Genomic DNA, 21,424 nt, shown 5'->3' on the forward strand with positions numbered 1-21,424 from the left:
AAAAATACATGCTTTCTTGAAGATAAATCCACAAGAATATTACTGTTCACATTATGTAGAAATGGGCTTGTGCTTACCCAGCTATTGAATTGCTAATCTTAGATGGCAGCGTGCCTGCACCTCTTATTTTGCTTCATTTGTCCTCCTAAATTGGATGCTATAGCAGTAATGCATTTTGGTCACCACAGACATAAAATGCACACTCCATTACAAAACATATAAGCTAGATGGCGTGAATAATGGCATTAGATGCACTGCTGGGAATAAAACTGCAATATTCAATTGACGACCTCATTGCAGATAACAAATATTTCAGAGTTAAAGGTCAGTGGCTTTGTCATTGAGGCATTGTTGTAAATGATTTCCTGTCATAGCCTATTGTGTCCTGGCTTCGCTTGGAGCTTTTCTATCCTATCTATCAGTCGGGACAGGCCAGGCCGCTCTGCTGATAAACCTAAAGGGTTACAGACATGCTCCCTTTGCTCTAGCTCAGAGGCGATTAGCGGAGGCTCCTCTGGGAGAGCAACCAGAGCCACTCCAGCCTCTGGGACACATGTCAGATAAGTAAGACTGGGCAGAGGAAAAGGTTGGTTGATCTAGGGGATTAGGAGACATGAAGAAGAGAAGGGATTTTTTTTCTAAATTTACTGCCGTTGAAACAGTATTGTTCAAAATAATTTTACAGCAGTCAGCCTGGGAAATATTTCTGCTGAGAGCAAATAAAATTGTTGTCCACCAGAAGAGCTTGTACAAACCTACTCTTACAAAATTATAATTATAAATCAGAACTGCTGTTCAGAAAAAAATGTAAGATCTGGCACAGACTGGAACTGTATCGACGTTGCATTTAGTGTATGATTTGTATCACTGAACATAATTTAAAATATTTCATGCAGTAGCTCAAATACAAATGTGATTAAAAAAAGACAAAAATAAAGTAAATATCGCCACCTAGAGTAAAATGAATGAACTGTAAGTGTGATTTGCATTGAAGTAGTGTCACCTATTTTTTATTTTCTGTCACACATTAAGACCTTGTGATAAGAACACATTTGATCATAGTTCATATTCCAAAAAACAAACAGCTCATCTATCATTCAGAAAATGCAGATCTAATAAATAAGTTATTATTAAATGGGCACATGATGTCTGCTGCTGTTTGACATTATGTTTGTGTAAAGGAAGTTAGGTCAATTGAGACAAATAGGAACAAAATAGGCTTTAGAAGAGTACACACAAAAGAAGAAGTCGACCACACCTTCAAACTCACCACAGACACAGGTTAAACTCTCAGAAGAAAAATTGTTCTGGCTCTGCTAACTTTTGCTTTGTAGGTAAAATAGAATTGCAAACATATTGATTCTGAGCTTGAAAACATTGCGTTTTTGTACAGAAACACCAAGGCACAAGTGGATTAATGCACACCTGAAATGGGCTGTTAAAATTGAAAATGACTTCAATTTGACTTGAAATTGTGCCTCCAAGGCTCAACAGGCAGTGGACATCTGCATTAACAGAAATGGTTCCCTGTAATAACAGTGTTACTGTAAACACTGTTTACAGTCTTGTATTCTTCTCTTGATGGAACAAGTGAAAAGCCACCTTAATGTTATAAATAAAGCAGCAACTCACACACAATAACATAATTCTGCATAAGAGTGAGAGCTGCACTCTTGCGGTAACAATGCTGCAATGATGCAAATGATATACAAGAACAAAAACATAACCTTCTGCTATAATGGTTTGAATCAAGACATTTTCATCATATTAAAAACCAAATATACAGTAGTAATAAATTATTTAGTAAAACTAATCCTGTTTACCTATCCTATAAACAATCCTATTAAAAACACCTTTGGAAACTGGACTTGTCTGACACCTGAGAGGTATGATAGATGTCCCAGGACATCAAACCGTGTAGTCCAGCTCTGCGTTCAGATTTGTGTACATCTCGTAGATGGCATCTACAGTGGCCGTGTAATTAACCAGGAACTGACGCACATTTATCAGACAGGCCTCCTCTTTCACGTCCTCTCCTTTCGACAGAGCCTTGAGGAAGTTTGACTTGTAGGGCGCTGCAAGTAACGCTACCTGCAAGAGACAAAAAAAGAATATAGAGGGTCACAACATATAAAACAAGAAAGATAAAGTTAAATACAGGGTATGGGCACAAGATTAACATGTAAAATATAATACAGGAGCAAAGAATAAGGCGTTTGTGGTAGTCAAAATAACAAACACAACAACACAAACTACAGCTTCAAATGGGCTAATGTATTGTTGTGGTCAGATTTTGCACATTCCTATTATAATATTTCCACAAATTATTAAGAATAACAGGAAAAGGGACATTTTACTCACGTGGAAAATCTTTTGAACAATCCAGCCGTGGTATTTCTTCAGCGCCTGTTCATAGGCTTTGGTGACATTAACCCGAATTAGGTTGGGGTTGTTTTCATCTCTTTCTCCATCTGCCAAACTCTGGAGCAGGATTTGTATGAAACGGAGACCCCTGCAGGAGAGACCCAGTAAAAACATTTCAGTTCAGCAGCTGAATGTTAAGCATACAGTAACATAACATTAAGACCAGGGAGTGCACTCACCTTTTCAGCCACATCAGAGCTAATGTTGCTCCAACTTTAGGCCATTCTGCTGCATGGGCTTCTCGCTCTGCCTCCACAATGTCCTGCAGGGAGACATACTTCGCAGGATCCTTAAGATACACTCCTTTAATTTTCTGAAAATGCACATTTGGGTTGAGTTTGCATTGTATGAGCTGCACCATTAAACTTCAAGATCATATTTAAATATTCCTCCTAAAAAGTAGTATGAAAACACACCAATGCACTACTAGCAGAGGCATGAAAATACACAGACAGATCTTACCATTATATTGCCATTAATGTCTGATTTAATCACAGAAAATACGTTTGATCCCAAGCAGTCTGAAAGAGAAAGAAGACATTTGAGAGCAAAGCAATAAAATATGAATGACTTCATCACACACATCCCTGGCTGGGGGGGACAGATCAGCCTTTACGTACAAACAGAGGGAGGTAAATGCAGTGAACGCAAAGTCAAACAGTTAAGGCACAATGAGGCCAATGTTGCTCTGTTCAATGAGTAAACAAAGAGTTTCTCTATAGGCTAAACTGCCACAGCTGGGTCGGATCCCCACCGTATCCCAGCAGCTCCACTTCTGGTATGTTTGAAATAAACACGTCCTGGGATCAGACTAGTGGCAAGTCGTTGAACATGTCATGAGGAACAAGTCAGCAAAGTATGAACCATGACAGCGACAACACCGCGCAGTCTCAAGCACTAAATTATGTGTTTTGCCGAGTTCAGGTGGAGGTATGTACTCACCAAAAAATGAAGGAATATGGGACACAGCATCCAGGAACAACTTTGTGTTTATCGCCTTGTCAGGGGGCAGCTCTATGAATTGGTTATCCAGTAAAAGAGACATGGTCCCCGCAGTGTGAGCGTCGTGATAAAGCGTCAATCGCGAGCAGCTTTCGGCTGAAAAGAACCCGGAACTCTTTTTCTTGTCAGATGGGTGGGGAAGCGCCACCAGCCCCTATCACTTTCGTCCTTCTCCAACAGGTGGGACATTATACATGGGCGTGTTAAAAACCGCTGCTGGTCCACACAACACACACGACAATGAGCTAGTTGAGGTATGAATTATACTTTATTAAACCTAGGGCAGGGATTGTTTTCAACCACAGAGGTAGTAGTAGGCTATAGGTTACATGGGATTAAATGTCGGGGCTAAAACCAGGGGTGGAAAGTAACTGAAAACACGCAGTTTTATTACTGCAGCAGCAGCAGCTGTAGCTCGTTCGTTCACATAATCGACTAGAATTTTAAAATTTAGAGATTTGGTTTGAAATAAAGATTTAAAGCGAGGCTATGTAACTTTTGAAAGAAGAAATAACACATTCATTTTCTTACAAATGAAAAGTTGAACTCATAAGCAATAAAAAAAAAATACACAATTGCTCAATTCATTACAGTCAGAGGTTTGGCCAAAGCAGCATTACTTGGTCTGGTACATAGACTGGTCTGGTATGACCACTACTAGCTTATGGTGGCTAATGTTAGCAAACTTTAGATAGATGTTGAAGAATAATGGACATGAGTTAGGCTCTACTAAAACGTCCAATAGCTTTGCATTAAGATCAGTGCAAAAAAAGGAGAATTCAAGTAATTGAGACAAGATCTCTCTTCAGGGGCACCCTACAATAAGATAAAACAAAAAATATTTTAAAAATAAAAAAAAATGATTTGAAATAAAATGTTCTACTGTGCAGTGGACTTGAAATAAACATTAGACATTAATGGTGTAATATGTACAGAATATTTTTAATACTTATTTAGGGTGTGCTTTGCCGACTTTTCATTTCCCTTCTTATCAACCTTCTGATAACGTTTTCTTACTTCTACTTGAATAATATAGAATTAACTGTACTCCACTTGTGCAGGGTATTCTGGTTCTCTTTCCACCCCTGGTTGAAACTGATCTCACAACAACGACACATTAGACCCAAATTCTACAACAGGTACCCAAACATTTCTACTTTACCAGTGACTGTAAACCATAGCTGTACGTATGTGACCACAGGTAGCATCTAACACACTGGACTTACAGCATCACACCGAATAAACAGAGATCCCAAGGTGCCCACATGTTGCTGCCAGCTGAGACGTCCCAAACCTCAGAACAAAAGTTAGTCTGTGAGGAGCATCGTGTTAAACAAAAGCTTATGAAAATAAACATTGATATTTTCTTAGAGGTATGACATACAGTTTATAAATAGAATAGCATTTGGGTTATTTTTGATAAAGAATTAAATGGATACATACATCTTATATATTTGCATAATGCTATTAAAATTGATTCAAAATGGATTTCACACAGGCCATCTCTGTGACAACTGTACACACACACACACACACACACACACACACACACACGGCTGTAACATAACTCCAAAAATGACTGCTACTTAAATGAACAGTTTACTGAAATCACCTGCTGGAACTGCTGGATGGAATGGTTTGCACACTCTTGGTACTGCTGGCCTTACATAGGGCTCAATGCACTGAAGCTACTTTTATAATCACAGGTTTGCTTACTAAACAAACATTTGAACTCTAAGCAAGTGGCATCTCAATGGTTCAAGATTAAAATACTGTCATTGCATCCTGTAGACATTTAAAATGGCTAAAGCAAAATAAACTGACAACACTGTGTGTGTAGGTTAAGGTTAATCTCTTCTGATCCTTGATGCCAGGTGTCTTGCAGACTTTTGTCCCTTCTGGCAGCTCAGCCATGCCAGACAACCGACCTCAAGGAGCACAAATGATGACCTCTATGTGGAAAACTACAACGTGGAAGGCTCAACTGCTTGTTGTTCTAATCGTTTTATATATATATATATATACACACACACACAACATTGCACTTTTGGATTTTGTGTGGATTAAACGGTTATCTCTTTGTGAGGTAAGGGATAGTAACAGATTCTGTCCTACAGTTTTAAAGATGTTTGTTTACTCTTTATAACCGTGATACAAAAACAACAAAATGAATATGTTTTGATTGATCAGTAATTTTGCATGGTACATCTCATTTTTAAAAGGAATGTATGAATGCTTACACAGATAAATACAGGGGGTGTTAACACTGATTAGCAACATCATTGATGAACTATTTTGGGTGCACCAGGAATGTCTTTGGGTTTTAGTTAGTTGTTGTTTTCTTTGGTTGTCACAGTGACAAGTTGCTTGGCAGCTTTGGCAATGTCATAGGCGCACTGGATGACCTGCTGAGTGACCAGCTGGATGTCCGACGGGCAGGGGTTGTGCTCTACGGCCTTCTGGCACTCTCCATGGAGCCGACTGGCACTTGAAGTGAGCAGACACAGAGACCCTCGCACAGTCTCCGAGGATGGCCTCTGTGAGGGAAAGGAGGGATGATGGAGACTCGATAAGGGACTGACATGACAATGTTAATAAATAAACCCTCATTGTGGTCAGTGGGCTGTGTGTGTGAGTAAACATAAAACAAAGTAATCCAATATATGGTAAATATAAAACCAAGTAATGCAATGAACAGGACCTACCCGATCTAAACAAGCAATTTAAGATTCCCTTTGGCTGTTTTCAAACAAACAACAAATCCCTTAATTGCTTGGGAGATGGACATAACGCTGTTGGTAGGAGTCATCTTACCTTGGGAAACAGGGTGGCCATCTCTGTCACGGCCATGCAGATCTTTTCTGAACAAGGCAGGAAGCTGCGGGAGATGGAGACAAAAAGGCTGAATGGATGATCAACCCCACTGGGCCATATTCAGCAACACCAAAGCTAAACAGCTACCACTAACATTCCTCATCATGAAACTAAAAAAAGAGCAGCCTGAGGTAATATTATTTGTGCCAACAGTAAAGACCATTTATCAATACAGTACATTGCACATTGTATTCAAATATGAAATGTTAAATTCTGCGGCTTTGCTCAATAGCACACTTTTTTTTAAATCATAGACAAAGTACCTCATACTTAAACATGTTTAATCCTGCAGACCTGGCAAAGAATACAAACTCTTTTACTTTCAAATATCACTGCTGTTTACACAACTTCAGTCTTCCCAAGTACACCATTAAAATGTCAGACACAGTGCCTACCTACTGTATTTGATTATGTAACTAAACATATGCATTTCAGTGGTGCAACTTTCCAGAAAAAAAACCCTGAAATAACCAGCTAAGGTGAAATGTGTCACAAAAGCACAAAAAAGGTAAGCAAATACAACAGTAGGTTGGTAAACAGTGCCGTTGTTGAGGCTTTGGAAAAAAACAGCTGTCATCAACTTCAAAGAGACCAATATTCTAACAGAAGAAGCCAATAATCAAGCTGTGAAAGCCTGCATTAGACCACATAGGATGAACTATACTTTCATATTAATACTTATTATATTTGTGCACATTTAGGAGCACAATGACTAGATTCTCGATTCCAATTCTTTGAGGAGTTGAAACGGGTCACATGCTTATTTCACAGATAAGAGGAACATCTTATTTTGATTCAATGGTGATTTTAAGTTTTACCGGGCTTTTTCAGCGTAAAACTGCCGCTTACTGTGCTCCTGAAACGCAACAAGCGCCTGGAAGTACAGTGGTCACTATGGAAACCCAAACTTCCGCGTGTTAGATTTGAAACCAAATTTTTGAAACGATTCCATTAGAATTGTGATTTTTGAAAAAGTTGGAACCGGTTCTCAATGCCAATCCTAACCATGACAGCTGGAAAAAGGTTGTGGTTTGGCCAGCACTCAGAATCAGTACCCAGTCAAGCCAACATATATACCAAGCCAAGTCACACGATAGTCCTCACAAAATTAAAACAAAGAAATACATGATTTCTATGAATTACCATTATATGATTGTGAATACCTCTGGATAAAGTAGGCACTGTTCATTTTAAAATATTTACACTGGATATTTAAACTGGGATGAAGTGAAATGGTTAATAGCTCACATCATGATTCAACCGGGAAATTAAATACAGTAATATATAAACTGTAAAAAAAACAAAACAGGAAATGAATACAGGAAACCTGTCAGACTAAACTAACTCACTGTGGATTTGGCAGGTCACAGGGGAATACGTGGAAGTGAGGCGTTTCCTGTCAGCTGCGTTTTAAGACCCGAGGCCTACCCCCAGCAGACACACTGTGTCTAGGACACAGGGACAGAGGTCTATGAGGCTCAAAAACAACGGCTCTCACTGCCGGTCTTTGGGACCAGAGTGCTGCTGGTTTACTATATAACTACAACTGTCTTGAAAGTCAGGTGGAAATCAGTCACTGGTTAACAGGGGCGTAGCACAGAATTCTGGGCCCTGTAGAAAGGCATTCTCTATGGGCCCCCTCCCCACATCCACAGCTATTCATTCTAGTATATTTTTGGGCCCTCCTTACGTGAGGGCCCTGGGTACTCAGTCTCCTTTCCACCCCTAGTCCGACACCCCTGCTGGTTAACTGGCCAGAATGAAAGAAAACCGGCAGGGCCCTGGGCCCTGAGGACGACTAACCACTGACCTAGAAGCAGCTGAGACAGAGGATGAAACACCATTTACCCTCTTCAAAAGGACAGGCAGAATGACAGCAATACAGTCGTGGTTGAAATATATAGAGTTCAGGCTGTACTTCAAAGCACATTAATAATGAGAGATTTGACTTTTAAGAATTATTAACCACTTATTATATTTAATGTTGACTCATTGTATACTTTATATATATATATATATATTATACTATTATTTATTTATTAATCATTAACTACCTTTCATGTTTGGTCTCCTGGGCAGCTCTTAGAAGCTCCTGTATGTTCTTGGTGATCTGCTCTGTCTTACAGATGACATCCTCTGTGCATGGCAGGGTGGCATCCTCCCCCCCCTCCTCCCCTGGCTCCACTGCTTCAGAGGCTGGAAGAGGGCTGCTACGAATGGAAAGAAAAAGAAAAATGCTTGATCGCGGCTTTAAGCTATACGCTTTGCAACTTATACAGACGCAGGTTTCTTTATTAAACTGCATCTTTTTTAAAAGAGTCCATAACAAGTGTGATTCCATTTTAAATATGGATTTCGTTTCTGGTTTGCAGTAAACAGAAGTAATTGAAGTATCATTCCTTGTGGCAAAACAAGCAGTCTGACTTGTAATATGGAATTACAACAATGCAGCAGAGGTTAAGGCTAGGCACAAGGTGGCATCTAAAACAAACCTTTATGAGATAAAAACCCAAAACAGCACTAAAATTGTATAACCGTAGTTGACATAAAACTAGCTATTAATGTACTATATTCAGTAGAGGTTTCATTATTCATAGCTACTCATCAAATCAATAGCAGTGACTATAATCAGCACTACACATACGTAAATGGCAAAGAACAAGCAGAGATGGATGACATGTGCAAGGCTTCTGGCTCTTGCCCATACGTATGCTGATTGTTTTGCAAGTGGAAGCTTAAGTCAGACAGGTGCAAGTCCTGATATGTTAACTTAGTCCTGTACAGTCAGACTGTTCAAATCAAGGACTCTTTCTAAATATTTGTCAAAACTAATATTAGTCTAGCTTCCTCCTCTCTTCATGTGACCTTTAACTTTGTACGCTTCTGCTACGAGGATGTCATCATCTCCAGCACCAGAAACAAGAAGTAAAACCTTCCCATTTATTTAACTAGTTCATTTCTTATTCCGTCTGCATGCTTCCCTCCAACATTTTATTTCAGAAGATACTGCATGCATCTCATAACTTAATAGCAATGAAATCACTTAATAATTAATACTTAAATGTATTAATTTGAAAGACCAATTGGCTGGATTTATCAAAAAAAAAAACTAAGGATCTTTTGTGTTGCATCATGGGTGAGAATATACATAGATGTACAAACCTTCACTGAGAAAACAGTGTTTAAAATCTAGACTTTGTTTTAAAATATACAACGAGTCACAGCCATTGCCATTTTGCACATGTGGGTCCAAAGTTAACACAATGTTCTTACCCAGTCTCCTCCAGTTCAGAGTGGTTGGGCGTAGAGTCATAATCATTCTCCAGCATGATACTCTGTCCTTCCAGACTGCAGCCCTATGGAGACATCCGCAAATTAGCATCAATCAAATACAGTATATTTACTGTATATGATTAGCACAAACATTACCAGAGCAACTGTAGGCACATACGAATCAGAATCATGCATTTCTGATAGTTCACACCATCAGACATTTGGTTTTAAAGCAGATGAAGAGAAAAAAAAGACAGGAAATTTACAACAGGTCATTCTGTTGTAACACAGTGCGTACTGCATATGATGCTATTAGTAGATGCAAAGAAACCCTGATGTAAACTGTTGATGCACTTATTAGCGGCTGTGACTAATAAAACACATTGTGATGAGCCATTTTATCTAGCTTTCATGGATATTGGACTCTGCTGGTTGATCATTCAAACAGCTTTCTCTGGTACAACATTTCATCATCACTTCTGATGTTTACTTGAGCCAAAGCAGCTGTGGTTAAGGTTCTTTGTGGATAAAAAGCTGGAGTTGTTCAGATAACTGAACTGAAGCAGAGGCACTGTGGTGCATGCAGGCAGGCAGGCGATACTGATAAAAAAGCAGTTTAAAGAAACAGGTCAGCAGGAGAGAGAAGACTGTGGGGTCAAGCAGGGGGATAGTTTCCATCCCCCTGGGGCTGCCTCTGAACCGAGGGGAACTTCAGTACTTAACCCTTCGAGATTGCTCATCCCACGACCAGGACAGGGAAGAGGGGAAGGTAGGGAGGGAGGACGCAGCCGTCCCCAAAGGACCCCTCCCAATCTAGAAAGGGGTCAAACCAAGTTGAGCATACTCTATTGAGATGCAATGATTGAATGAATGAAAAACCAACACCAGCCCCAAGCCAGGCATCATTATTTTGTCTTGTGATAACAATCCAGCAGGATCATCGGTGCTTCTGTGCTTACATTGGTTGGGAAGGGTTGTAAAATGACTCCATCCTCATGCCGAGCCGTTTCCCCCCGGTGGGGGTACTGCCTCGGAGAAGAGCCCGTCTCATACATGGACATGGCGCGACCTCCGCGGGGTGGGTGTCGACCAAAGGGCCCCTGGAGGTGTTGTTGTCCACTGGGGGCTTGCCATCGCAGTGTTGTGTTTTCAGTCTGCAGGGAGTTGAGCTGAAGAGAACAAAACATCTCTCAAGTCAACTCTAGCTGGGGGAAGATCTCCTTACAAAAGCTTGGCCAGACATCAATAATAGAGTAGAATAAAGCTCAGGGGGAAAAGCCCTTCCTCTATGTCGAGTTCATCGTCATATCTGTTTTGTTTTTGGTTTCTCTTAAAACAAAAGTTTGCTCCTTTGACAAATGAAATGCTGACACTGTGTTGATTGGGTGGCAATTACTGTAGCACGAGGCCTTGAGAAACTGCTGCATAAGTGGTTGCCCTGATTTACATGAACAGCTCTTAGAAACTGAAAAGAACAATGGGAAACAGGACTTAGAGTCCATAGTAGTATGCAAGTTATCATAAAGTTAACAAATTAACAATATGCAAGTATTAAAAGAGCTTTTAGAGGCTATTAAGCATATATGTTAGGAAATGTCTTAAAGGTGCCCTGCCACACAAAACTGTTTTTACTTGTATTTTTTTAAATGTTGGGTGTGTTATGTAGTGAATGTGAAAAAGAACTGCTACGTCCTCTGTCAGCTCTAGCTACGGAAAAGAAATAAGCGAAGAAATCAGGCTAATTACAAAAGCTGGTCAGTCTGACGTGGTGTTGCCTGAGCTCATTACTATTTATGAGCCCGCCCAGTTGTGCTGGGTAAAGGATGCTGATAGCCAGGCTCTCATTGGCTAGCTGTTAGCCAATCAGAGTCAAGCACCTTAGCTCGTTGAATATTAATGAGAACTGGCACAAATCAAGATCAGTCTTCCAGCAGGCTTTCTATACCACGCTAGAATGGCTTGAAACAAGGTAGCCAAGGCATTTTTTTCCACAAAAAATGTTACAGAGTTCATGGTAGAACTTCAGACATTACCACAAAGTAATGAAATACATGTGGCAGGGCACCTTTAAGGATCCACTGTGTCAGCAAAATAATAAGGGACTGGAATGGAGGAAGGCCACTTTTGTCAGATAAAAGCAGTGCATTGTGTTAACACTGTCTCTTGGCTAAACTGAAGAGAAAGAATTTTGATGCATACTGTATAAGAAAACCAAATGAAATGCTGCCATCTCCTAAAACTGGTGAGTAGGTGACAAACCTTTGTCTTTTTAATACACAATGTTTTTTCTAAGCGTTGAAAATTGTGTCCATAAGATGATACACTTGGCAACATTATCAGGTGCTCAAGTGTCTTGTAGCGGCAACTAAGGCAGGCAAGTAGAAATTAATTCATCAGATCCTTTAGTTGCCTGTGACAGAGTATAACCCCATTTCACTTAATCACTTGGACAAAGTGTAAATCCAATCCTTTGAACGAATTGGAGACAGATTGAAATATGATTGTCAAATGTTGAAATAGTGTAAATACACGTCTCTCCAAAACAGATGCATTTAGTAGAAATATATTTTACCAAGAAAAGTAATGAGAACATCTCGTTGAGAGTTGAGTTTAGTGTCACCATAGTATTGGAGTGGTGACAGAAATCTTAACAGAAGAAGATTTCCTCAAACCTAAGCAAGTAAAACTGAAAAAAACATGCATGTCTAAATACCACTGGAGCTAAGTGGGACAATCTACTTTTTTGAATTACTAAGAAAGGATCTGAGTGACGCAATATGCCTGAAATAGAAATAAATAGTAGATTGTTACCAATGCTTGCTACATGCCTCGAGATGTCAGAGATCTAATTTAATGACATTTTAGTAATGGTAGGTGCAGAGTTGATAACTCTGGTGATTCCCCCACATTCAAACTGTAATCACTAACATTTAGGTGGTTTGTGGCTGTGTATATATGTATGTATGTATGTATGTATGTATGTATATATATATATATATATATATATATATATATATATATATATATATATATATATATATATTTACGATAATGGATCATAATGTCCTTTGTGGTTACTATTTGTTGATTAGTAGTTGGTTCTTTTGACATGCGACTTGTGACTCCTCAATCCGTTTCAGACCACAAAGAACCTAGTTTCACGGAGCAGCATAGCAGAGAAAGTCTGGTGATTGTTAATTATTACCACAGGAATTTTACCCCATCCAGAAACACAGCAGCCATTTTCTCTGACACACAGACTTAAACTTTAACACTAACTGTGTTATAAAGTCAAGAGGAAAGAAAGGCTACCAACACTAGCAAGTATCAGAGAAGATGTAGTCTCGCATTGCCAGACTTTCCTCCACAGCGCTGCAGAGGAGGGTCTGTCTAATCCACACAGCATTCCAGTATGAGAGAAACAAGTGCTCTGGTTTATTGGCATTTCTTTAAACCAATCACAATTGTCTTGGGCGGCGCTAAGCGCCGGATGGAGCAAAGGTGCTTCTGCAAAATAGCCTCGGGAAGGAACTTGTTTTGGTGGAACGTGTACGTTCAAAAGTTGTTTTAGTCGTGCAACAGAAAAGTCAGATTGGACAGATAGTCTAGCTAGCTGTCTGGATTTACCCTGCAGAGATCTGAGGAGCAGTTAACCACAGTACTCATAAATCGACCGGAGTTTAAAATTCCAACACAAACAAAACGGAAGGTAACGGAATTTCCGGAGGCACCTGAACAATCCCGGAAATAAAACGTTGTCGAGACTAGAGAAGATGTAAATACCTTAAATCCAGTACAAAGTGACCACTAATTATGGCTCTTGAAATATTAATGTGTACTACTATCTAATTAAAGAGACATAAATCAAACTATGAGGGCATACTGAGTTTGAACACATTCCTACAAAACAAAAAAAGTGTCTAAACAATCTACAGTACAACTCCCTATCAATTACATGTGAATTTACGAACCTTGCTCTGCATGCTACGCAGCTCTTCACTGAGGTGACAGTTGACTTTAAGAAGCTGTTGTATTTTGGCTTCTGATGCAGTTAGGGCGCTCTTCACCTCCATAAATTCCTGTACTGTGATTGGTCCATCAGAGAGGTCAGAGGACTCCGAGCTCTGCGGCAGAACATTTTACACAAGATAGCATTAGATCAGTTTTAAAAGAGAAAAGCAAGATGTTCTATCAACTTTCTTAGTGAAGTGTAGTAGCAGGTTCCAACAATTATTAACCTTGGTCCTTCCGTCATTGCAGCGGTCACCACAGGTGGCTTCCAACACTGGATCTTCATCTGATGCCACACTGTCGTAATCGGGCTGGTCATTGTCTTGGCTCTCACTGTTATGGCGACTGTCTATTCCCTGAAGGATCAGCTCTACACTCTCTGAAGGCAGACCACCAGATCAAAGCATTAGAGATCAAACAAGCCCTGCTGGCTACAGACAGCTGTATAAATCAAATAGCTAAGGAACACATTTTTATTTTTATTTACTGAATCCAAAAATCCGGATTAGCTCTTCTAACAATCAGGTTATATAACAGGCTATGATGTGGTTTTCTATAATTTAAAGAATGCAGGAGTTTTCATTACTAAGCCAAATCCACAATCTGCATTTGGCACAGTTTCTGCACAAACATCAGTACATATGGTCCACATTCTAAATATAGCTGAGCCCACATGGTCCACATGTAAATGCAAAATTCAATACTGACTTCCTGCATCTTACTTGCAACAACCAATTTAGGCTTTCTTCTGTGTATATGCTGATAAACACATTTACCGCAATACAAACGTTAACAAAAAACCCAACACAAAAGAACATTAGCAAGGAAATTCAAGGTCTTTTAAAAATAAAAGCTGAAAGATAAATTGTACCTTTGGGACTGTCGCAGGAATTACCCCACTGCCGTCGTTTAGCATCAGTTAGAATATCAATAACCAGGGTGGCAAACTCATTAGCACTAAACCTTGCCAATTTTTGACGACCCTGTGAATGAATGTACCAACACAAAAAGAAAAAAAAAAAAAAAAAAAAAAACACGGCAGCACTATTAAATCCAGTATTCACACAACAAATTGAAGTTTAAACACGAGGCAACATTGGTGCAATCACTTGCCTGGTTTCTGGTGGATGAGTACTCTGGATTGACCGGCAGAAAAGGCACAACTGTGGTGTCCGTTACAAGTGTGCTGTGGTTCTGAGTGGCCAACCACACTAAAAAAAAAAAAAGCACAATATAAGATATAACATCTGAGAAAATAATTAAAATGAAGGCATAAAAAGCATTATATATAGATTGTATTTTTTTCACCTGCATCTGTTTCTCTTCTGTCAACTTCATCATAAACATCCATGGCAAGTTCTTCAAACTGATGGTTACTTAGCTGGGACAAAATAAAGCAGAATTTCTAATAATAAAAATAACTGAATAGAAACAGAATTTTAGACCTTGAATCACATGTAAAAATGTCTCACCGACTGGAGCTTCTTCTTTGCAGCTTTTGCAAACTCTGACAAATCCAGGCTGCTTTGGGCAAAAAAGATTCAAATTAATCATTTTTCTGCTAACAAATTTCTACACAAACAAAGAGACACACAATGGCAAACATACTTACTTATTCCTTATCCATCAAGAGAATGCAACATGGGAAAAATAAGATTGTTATTATTTGTATAAAAGTACAAAATATAGCATTAAATATTAACCAAGAGCCTGTCGGAGCTGATAATATCACTTGTTATTGTTTTCTGTAGATTACAATATCTCAACTTTTGTAACTATTAAGTACGAAACTAAATCCTTACTATGACTTAAAAAATGTCTGTTACCTGTCTGCCATCTGTGGAATGATGAAGTGCTGCCCGTTTCTGTGATCTACAACACAACAAGGGCATTATAGGGAGAAACTACCATAGAAAAAAAGAAAAAAAACATCAGCTCTAAAATGCCATACAGAAGCTATGCTTGATGTGCCTACTTACCTGGTCTTCTTCCACAAAGGTAAAATGTTAACCGGTCAGTGAGTTCATACTGTATCTCCACTAGCCTCTCTGCCAGCTCCTGATGCCCAGCTTGTCTGCACAGATTAGAAATAAAAGGTCATGTTTCCAAAATATGGCACTGTGCTAAGGCTACAGAATGCCTCAGGTAGGATTCCTTTCAATTAACCCATGTCAAAACGTTATGTCAATACAAGTTTAATTAAGAGTACAAAGTTGGTTTGGTAACTTAGTTGCTAAGTAATGAGTGTAAAACTGAAGTAGAATGTGTGTGGGCGTTAGCTGGCCATGGTGACCAGTCATGCTTAGACACCACCAAGCCTCTGTTATGCCAGAAATACCATAAAATATATTGTTTTTACTTTATTTCTTGAAGTAAAACTAGGCAACGAGTCTACCTGTAATCTCTTTGCAATGCAGATACTGTCCTGATCATATATCCGTTTTGTAAAATATGTGTACTAATAAGTAACATGACAAATCAATGTCAGCTTACTTTTATCTTTTTAATCTATAACTTTTTCCTAGGTCTTCGTTCCAACTTCCAACTAGTCCAGCTGAGTCAGCTAGCACACTGTGCTACGGAGTTTTTCCTTCCTCCTCTGCCTTAGTTAGTCATACTCTTATTGAATTTCTCAGAATGCCACTGGGTCTGTGTCTAATGTTCATTGTAGTGCAAGGTATGCTAAATATTTTAGCCATTTCAGTAGGTTTTTTCCCAGTTCCTAACTAGGCTTTTTATACCAGCTTTTGTCACTTCCCTTTTCATAATGTGCACCATTTCCTCATTAACACATGAATATATGATTAGCACACATTTTATACATGCAATGTCTGTGTACAATCTTCAAAGGACGTGTATCATTTCCTGCCACTAGTGAGCTGGGCTGTGTCTGTTAAGGCGACGCTTGCAGCAACATTAAAAAGGTTAGTCATATGAAAAGCAAAAACAGTGAAAACTGTTGGCAGTTTGCTATGTTGTCTACATAGCCAACACTAAGTTTTTACAGCAGAGCTCACCAGAAATCATGTGTGAGGGAGATGGCCTGTGAACTAATCTCTAAAATTATAAAACGGGGTTAGTAACATTACATAGTGTTTGTACAGACTTCCCACTGCTCATACCTAATAAACATCGTTAAGTACAACAAATAAAAAAAAAAGAAGCCAGTGTTGAATTAAAAACATAGCCCCAGTTTTACCTTGCATAATCGATGGGGGTCTTTCCACTGGAATCCAGAGCCCCGGGATCAGCTCCATAAACTGCCAACAGTTCTGCTTGTAACAGTTGTCCTGCTTTTGCTGCTATGTGTAGTGGGGTGTTTCCTTTCTCCTGTTGTCCCAAAAAACACCACCATGATGAAGCATTAGTATTATGTCAACATTAACCTCACAAAATGTGTTTTCATGCATATTCCACTACACTTACTGGATGGAAAAAGTTGGCCTGTGCTCCCAAAGACAGGAGTCTTAGGCAGGTCTCCAGGTTTCCAGTCCGGACACTGGAGTGGAGTTGCTGAAAGGTGATCGACAAGTAGTTTAATTGTGAATTTTATTTTAAGATGCATACATACACAGTGCTGACTTCACTAGATACATCCTGCTAGAAATATCATTTTGATAAAAGCTAAGATAATTGCAAGTGACTGACACACGAGGGACATCCCTTTAAAAAGGTGCACAGATACAACAATATATGTTTATGGGTGCATTAAAGTCAAAAAACTGATTTTTATGTCTTCTGTGCATACACCTACAAGCACTTTTCTCTTTCTAAATCACAAAAACGTTGCCGTTAACAATAAATGGTTATTGAAATGCCTACTATGAAAATGCGTGTAATCCAGCTTGTCCTTAAATTATTTGTAAGGAATAATAGAGATTTCAGAGCAGAAATCCAAGAAGAGACTGAAATAGCGGCGGCTGTTGCAAAACTTGAGATAAGACAGGCTATACTATATGATAGTCACAGTCCTATCATGACCAGTACAAGAACATCTGAGTGGCAGTATGTCAGATCAGGACTGAATGCTAATTACCAATCTATAAATAGGCCAAACCATTTCTGAAATGTATAGGCAGTGGTCAGATATCACGATTATAAAACGATTATTGCACTTGCTGTGCAATGGTAAAGCAACTGGTGCTCAAAAGACAAACATTTGGCTTTATTTCGTTTATTTCCTTGGTTACACTCCAAGAATTTTATTCGCAAAATGTTGGGTTATTCTTACATCTAAAAAATGTTTGGCAAATGAAGAATGTAGAAAAGTTAACACTAAAACCAAAAACAAGCCATTTCTTACCTTGCTGAGGTCTTTTGCTGTTACACTGTCATCCTCCCGACAAGGCATCCGATGGACATACACCAACATCTGATATTTGGCCTTGATGAACTCTGTCTTGTTGGGACTGGAAACAACAAAAGATGTTCACATCTAACACTAGGAACACTGAAAATCTGGACCACCATCACTATCTAAGTGACCACCTCACATACTGTAATCAACTATATACGTTTGTTTCACAATCATCAACACATATCTCAACTGGGGATGTCCTGATGTCTATCATTGAAATGAGACACAATATCTGCAAATCCAATGTAGAGTATTTGACTGGTGGCTAAGCAATTCCTCCATTAAGTAATACATTATACCACTTCAAAAGGTTTTTGGATATCTTGCTGCCCCTTAAATTCGAGAAAGAAAATAGTCTGGTAGCTTTTGGCTAGAAGCTCCCCATCTTTGTACCCCACCCCCTCTTGCAATCAGAGTGGCCAATTGTTTAAGACATTCACATCCACCCTTCCTCACTGTCACATGACCAACTTTGTCTCCATTGATCTTTGTACAGACAGAGGACAGTGCAGCATACTAAATCAGTGGGGAAGCCAAAAACAAAGGCTAACTTTGTTTTTAACGTTAACAAGCAACAAGAAAACTCCAACCCATGTCATCAACACTAGAATACTTCCTTGTTTAGTTTAATGAAGAAAGCTGCTGGGTCTGTGTTTGACAGCTCAGCGACTTACAACATTGCTATGGTAGCTCCTGACTGTACCATCAGAAAGTATAATCCCCTGAAAAGGAACCAGTTTTCTTTGCACCTGGAATTATCCTACGGGTACTAAATGTAGTCCTGGTTCCTGTGGTCGAAACGCAGGTTTAGTTCCTGAGCTCCTCAAATGGGTCTTACTCCCCTTTAAAAGATCCTGCAGTGGAAAAACCCAATAACACAGCATTCATCTTGAAGCCTTTATTTGGGATCAAGGATAGCAGCCTCATGTTTGGTGCAATTCATACTCTGTTTTTTGTCTGTTGTGTTTTCTGTGAGGGTCAGACTCAGCATGGCTGCGTTTATATGTAGCGGACTGTTTATCTTTACTGCACCAGCCAGACACCAGACTGAAGCAGTGTTTATACCTGGCAGCAGATGAGCGTGACTGCATCACAACTCTCATTTTCTTTTTTTTCTTATGCATTTTGGGTTACACTACGCACTGCTTGTTAAAAAAAAAAAAAAAAAATTAAAAAAAAAAATCACAATAAAAGGAAAAGCTGCATAAACCTTTTTAAATTCACTTTCTTGCAAAATCATTCAGTTAATCAACAAAATTGACTCCCTATAGCTAACATGGGTAGAATATTGCCACTTTCCTTTCAACTGAACATACATTTTGTTGTGTATATTCCCATCCGCATGTCAACTGATCAAATCATGGCATTTCTCAAAGTTACTTGAGACTGACTGACCATGAGTCATGTGCATGATACAGAGGGCCAATTATGCATGTTCACTGACCTTAACCATGAAAATCAATGTTGCCAATAGAGCTTTATATCAAAGTGTAGACAAGTATTAAAATCAGCACTGATGCATCAAAATTCTGAACAGCACTTACTGAACTCTGTCCTGGGGGTTGGCTTTGCGCTTCCCACTTACTGAAGAGGAAGGGTCTAGGAGGCTATGCTCCCATATGGAATTAGCTCCATTGCCATATAGTGTCTGGACCATCTAAAACAGAAACCACATAAAAGTTTACCTAAATGCATAGAAGGTTGACCTCTGGTCACTTGATGTGTCAACCATTTTATAATCTATCACACTTGTGCAATATGGGGCTTGTGTCTCTGACTGTCTCCTCACCTGTATCTGTGAGGGTGGCCATGGACAATGAGTCAGATGTCGGACTTGAGAGCTATGTCGCCCCAGACCTCGGTGGATGCTGCAGCACTCATCGCAGATCAACACACCCCTGTTAACAGAGGCCCAGCGTGGCTCTAGAATAAGATGCAAATGTTAACGTTAGTTAATCTGCCAGTCTAATGTTAGATGGTTAATAACACACAACCTTAAACTGAAGCTTTCATTTTGAATAACAACTTTACATTCTAGCCAGACGAGGATGTTCGCCAACTGACAGCGACAAATACCTCCATGGTCGCTTCCTAATGCCTTCGACACATCCAAAATCCCAATCACAAATGCAACCAGGCATGGGTCTGTTGTGCGACAACATTAACCTGCTTGTTATCGGTAAGCTAGTTTTGGCGAGCTAGCTAAATAAGCTAATTTATCTGTACCACTATAAACCAACAATCAAGACAATTCAAGCAAAGAGTTTCAGAACCAGATAAGTTAATGTGAATACACAGACAAAACACAAACATGACATTTTCACAAGTGTGAATAACATTTACAACAATTACAGTTATCCATCTAGCTAGCTAGCTAGCTAATTATCGGCGCTTGGTAACGTTAACTAGGTTAGCTAACTGGACGTAAGTTGTAGTAAGGACTAGCTGGTTAGCTGGGCAGCTAAAGCTAGCTTGTTTGACATCATACCCGGAGCACTGCAATCAGCGCAGACTTCTCTGCTTCGTACTCGCTTTGACATCCCTTGATAGAAATCCTCCAGGAAAGACAAATATTTGAAAGATACGTTACAACACAGCTAGACAGAGATAAAAACGGGACTGCCCGCCCTAGCAGATTGTATTCACCGATTATAGCAGGCAAACTGTGCTCGTTTGCCCCCCCCTCCTACTGTTGAACAAAGCAGTGTCCCATTTCAACACTCACACAGCCTCCTCTGTGCCTCCTTGTCTGCTTCCATCCTTCCTTCCTTGTTTTTCTTGATGTCTATCCTTTATCGTCCAACTCACCATATGTGCTAGCTGCAGTAACGCTATTAGTAATGTATGTGAATATAGCCTGTGTTGGTCAAGTTAAAAAGATGAAAATCTGGTGTTGGGTGTATAAAGTAATTCACAAAGTTCACTTTTACCAGCATCTGCCCCCCCCCTCCCCCCTTTCCTCCAGTGATGGAAAGCATTTTCACTCAAGTAGGCCTACAATTATGAGTTTTTTTACTTATTATATTTTATGGATTTGAATACTTCTCAACCACTGCTCACCACCCATCTACACTTCAACACACAATGTATGTGCCAGTTTCACGTGATTAATTTCCCCTACATGTAATTTCTAGGCATTGCATTTAATCTTACTTAAATCAGTTCATCATAATTGATTTGATCACACTGATTTCACTGCATCCTCCTGAGTTCACCCATCTCATTGTACCAGTCGGCAGTTAAAGAGGCAAAGTGTATTTAGCCCAACACCAATCTGAAAACCTTTTCCTCGCTCTAGGCTTATCATTTCCCTTGCTGATGGGGAATTTAGATTGTGTGCCCTGCGGTCTGTGCATTCATTCATTTTGGTGTATATGAGTGGGATGAGGAAATGAGCTTGTCTGGAGTCTGCAGCCAATGAATGTGACGTCCTTCTCTTTTAATTCCAGGTTGTGGCTAGTAGTATCATAAATACTCATAACC

At 39.5% G+C, this 21,424-nt stretch overlaps 2 protein-coding genes across 7 annotated transcripts; both read right to left on the reverse strand.

The window, feature by feature from the left end:
* Nucleotides 1–994: 994 nt before the first annotated feature.
* On the reverse strand, nt 995–3,547 carry LOC144531036 (glycolipid transfer protein-like). Its single transcript, XM_078270927.1, has 5 exons — nt 3,367–3,547; nt 2,887–2,945; nt 2,604–2,737; nt 2,362–2,512; nt 995–2,091 (listed from the first exon to the last, which is right to left on the reverse strand). The coding sequence occupies exons 1-5, from the start codon at nt 3,467–3,469 to the stop codon at nt 1,909–1,911; spliced, it is 630 nt and encodes a 209-aa protein (XP_078127053.1). The 5' UTR covers nt 3,470–3,547; the 3' UTR covers nt 995–1,908.
* An 802-nt stretch (nt 3,548–4,349) lies between these two features.
* git2b (G protein-coupled receptor kinase interacting ArfGAP 2b) lies at nt 4,350–20,645 on the reverse strand. Of its 6 annotated transcripts, none has more exons than XM_078270922.1 (20): nt 20,430–20,645; nt 19,731–19,864; nt 19,486–19,598; nt 17,888–17,993; nt 17,011–17,097; nt 16,784–16,914; nt 15,564–15,658; nt 15,411–15,456; nt 15,057–15,105; nt 14,893–14,965; nt 14,698–14,795; nt 14,456–14,567; nt 13,812–13,963; nt 13,545–13,697; nt 10,533–10,742; nt 10,297–10,386; nt 9,574–9,656; nt 8,355–8,510; nt 6,241–6,328; nt 4,350–5,963 (listed from the first exon to the last, which is right to left on the reverse strand). In XM_078270922.1, the coding sequence occupies exons 1-20, from the start codon at nt 20,479–20,481 to the stop codon at nt 5,754–5,756; spliced, it is 2,238 nt and encodes a 745-aa protein (XP_078127048.1). In that variant the 5' UTR covers nt 20,482–20,645; the 3' UTR covers nt 4,350–5,753. The 6 variants fall into 6 exon arrangements, with proteins under 6 accessions (XP_078127048.1, XP_078127049.1, XP_078127047.1 ...); XM_078270923.1 differs by having other exon boundaries at nt 6,241–6,304; nt 15,057–15,108; XM_078270921.1 differs by having other exon boundaries at nt 15,057–15,108.
* Nucleotides 20,646–21,424: the final 779 nt, after the last annotated feature.

The sequence above is a fragment of the Sander vitreus genome, chromosome 16, assembly GCF_031162955.1.
Source record: "Sander vitreus isolate 19-12246 chromosome 16, sanVit1, whole genome shotgun sequence".
Classification (NCBI taxonomy): Eukaryota; Metazoa; Chordata; class Actinopteri; order Perciformes; family Percidae; genus Sander; species Sander vitreus.

Bases quoted from the DNA above. Each gene is read 5' to 3' on its own strand.
- LOC144531036 (XM_078270927.1), bottom strand. From the start codon at position 3,469: ATGTCTCTTTTACTGGATAACCAATTCATAGAGCTGCCCCCTGACAAG. The intron at 2,946-3,366 runs GTGAGTACATAC...TTTCTCTTTCAG, and splicing joins CCATATTCCTTCATTTTTTG to ACTGCTTGGGATCAAACGTA. The intron at 2,092-2,361 runs GTGAGTAAAATG...TGTCTCTTGCAG, and splicing joins TTGTTCAAAAGATTTTCCAC to GTAGCGTTACTTGCAGCGCC.
- git2b (XM_078270921.1), bottom strand. From the start codon at position 20,481: ATGTCAAAGCGAGTACGAAGCAGAGAAGTCTGCGCTGATTGCAGTGCT. The intron at 17,098-17,887 runs GTAAGAAATGGC...ATCACCTTTCAG, and splicing joins CAGCAAAAGACCTCAGCAAG to CAACTCCACTCCAGTGTCCG. The intron at 16,915-17,010 runs GTAAGTGTAGTG...TTGGGACAACAG, and splicing joins AGGCCAACTTTTTCCATCCA to GAGAAAGGAAACACCCCACT.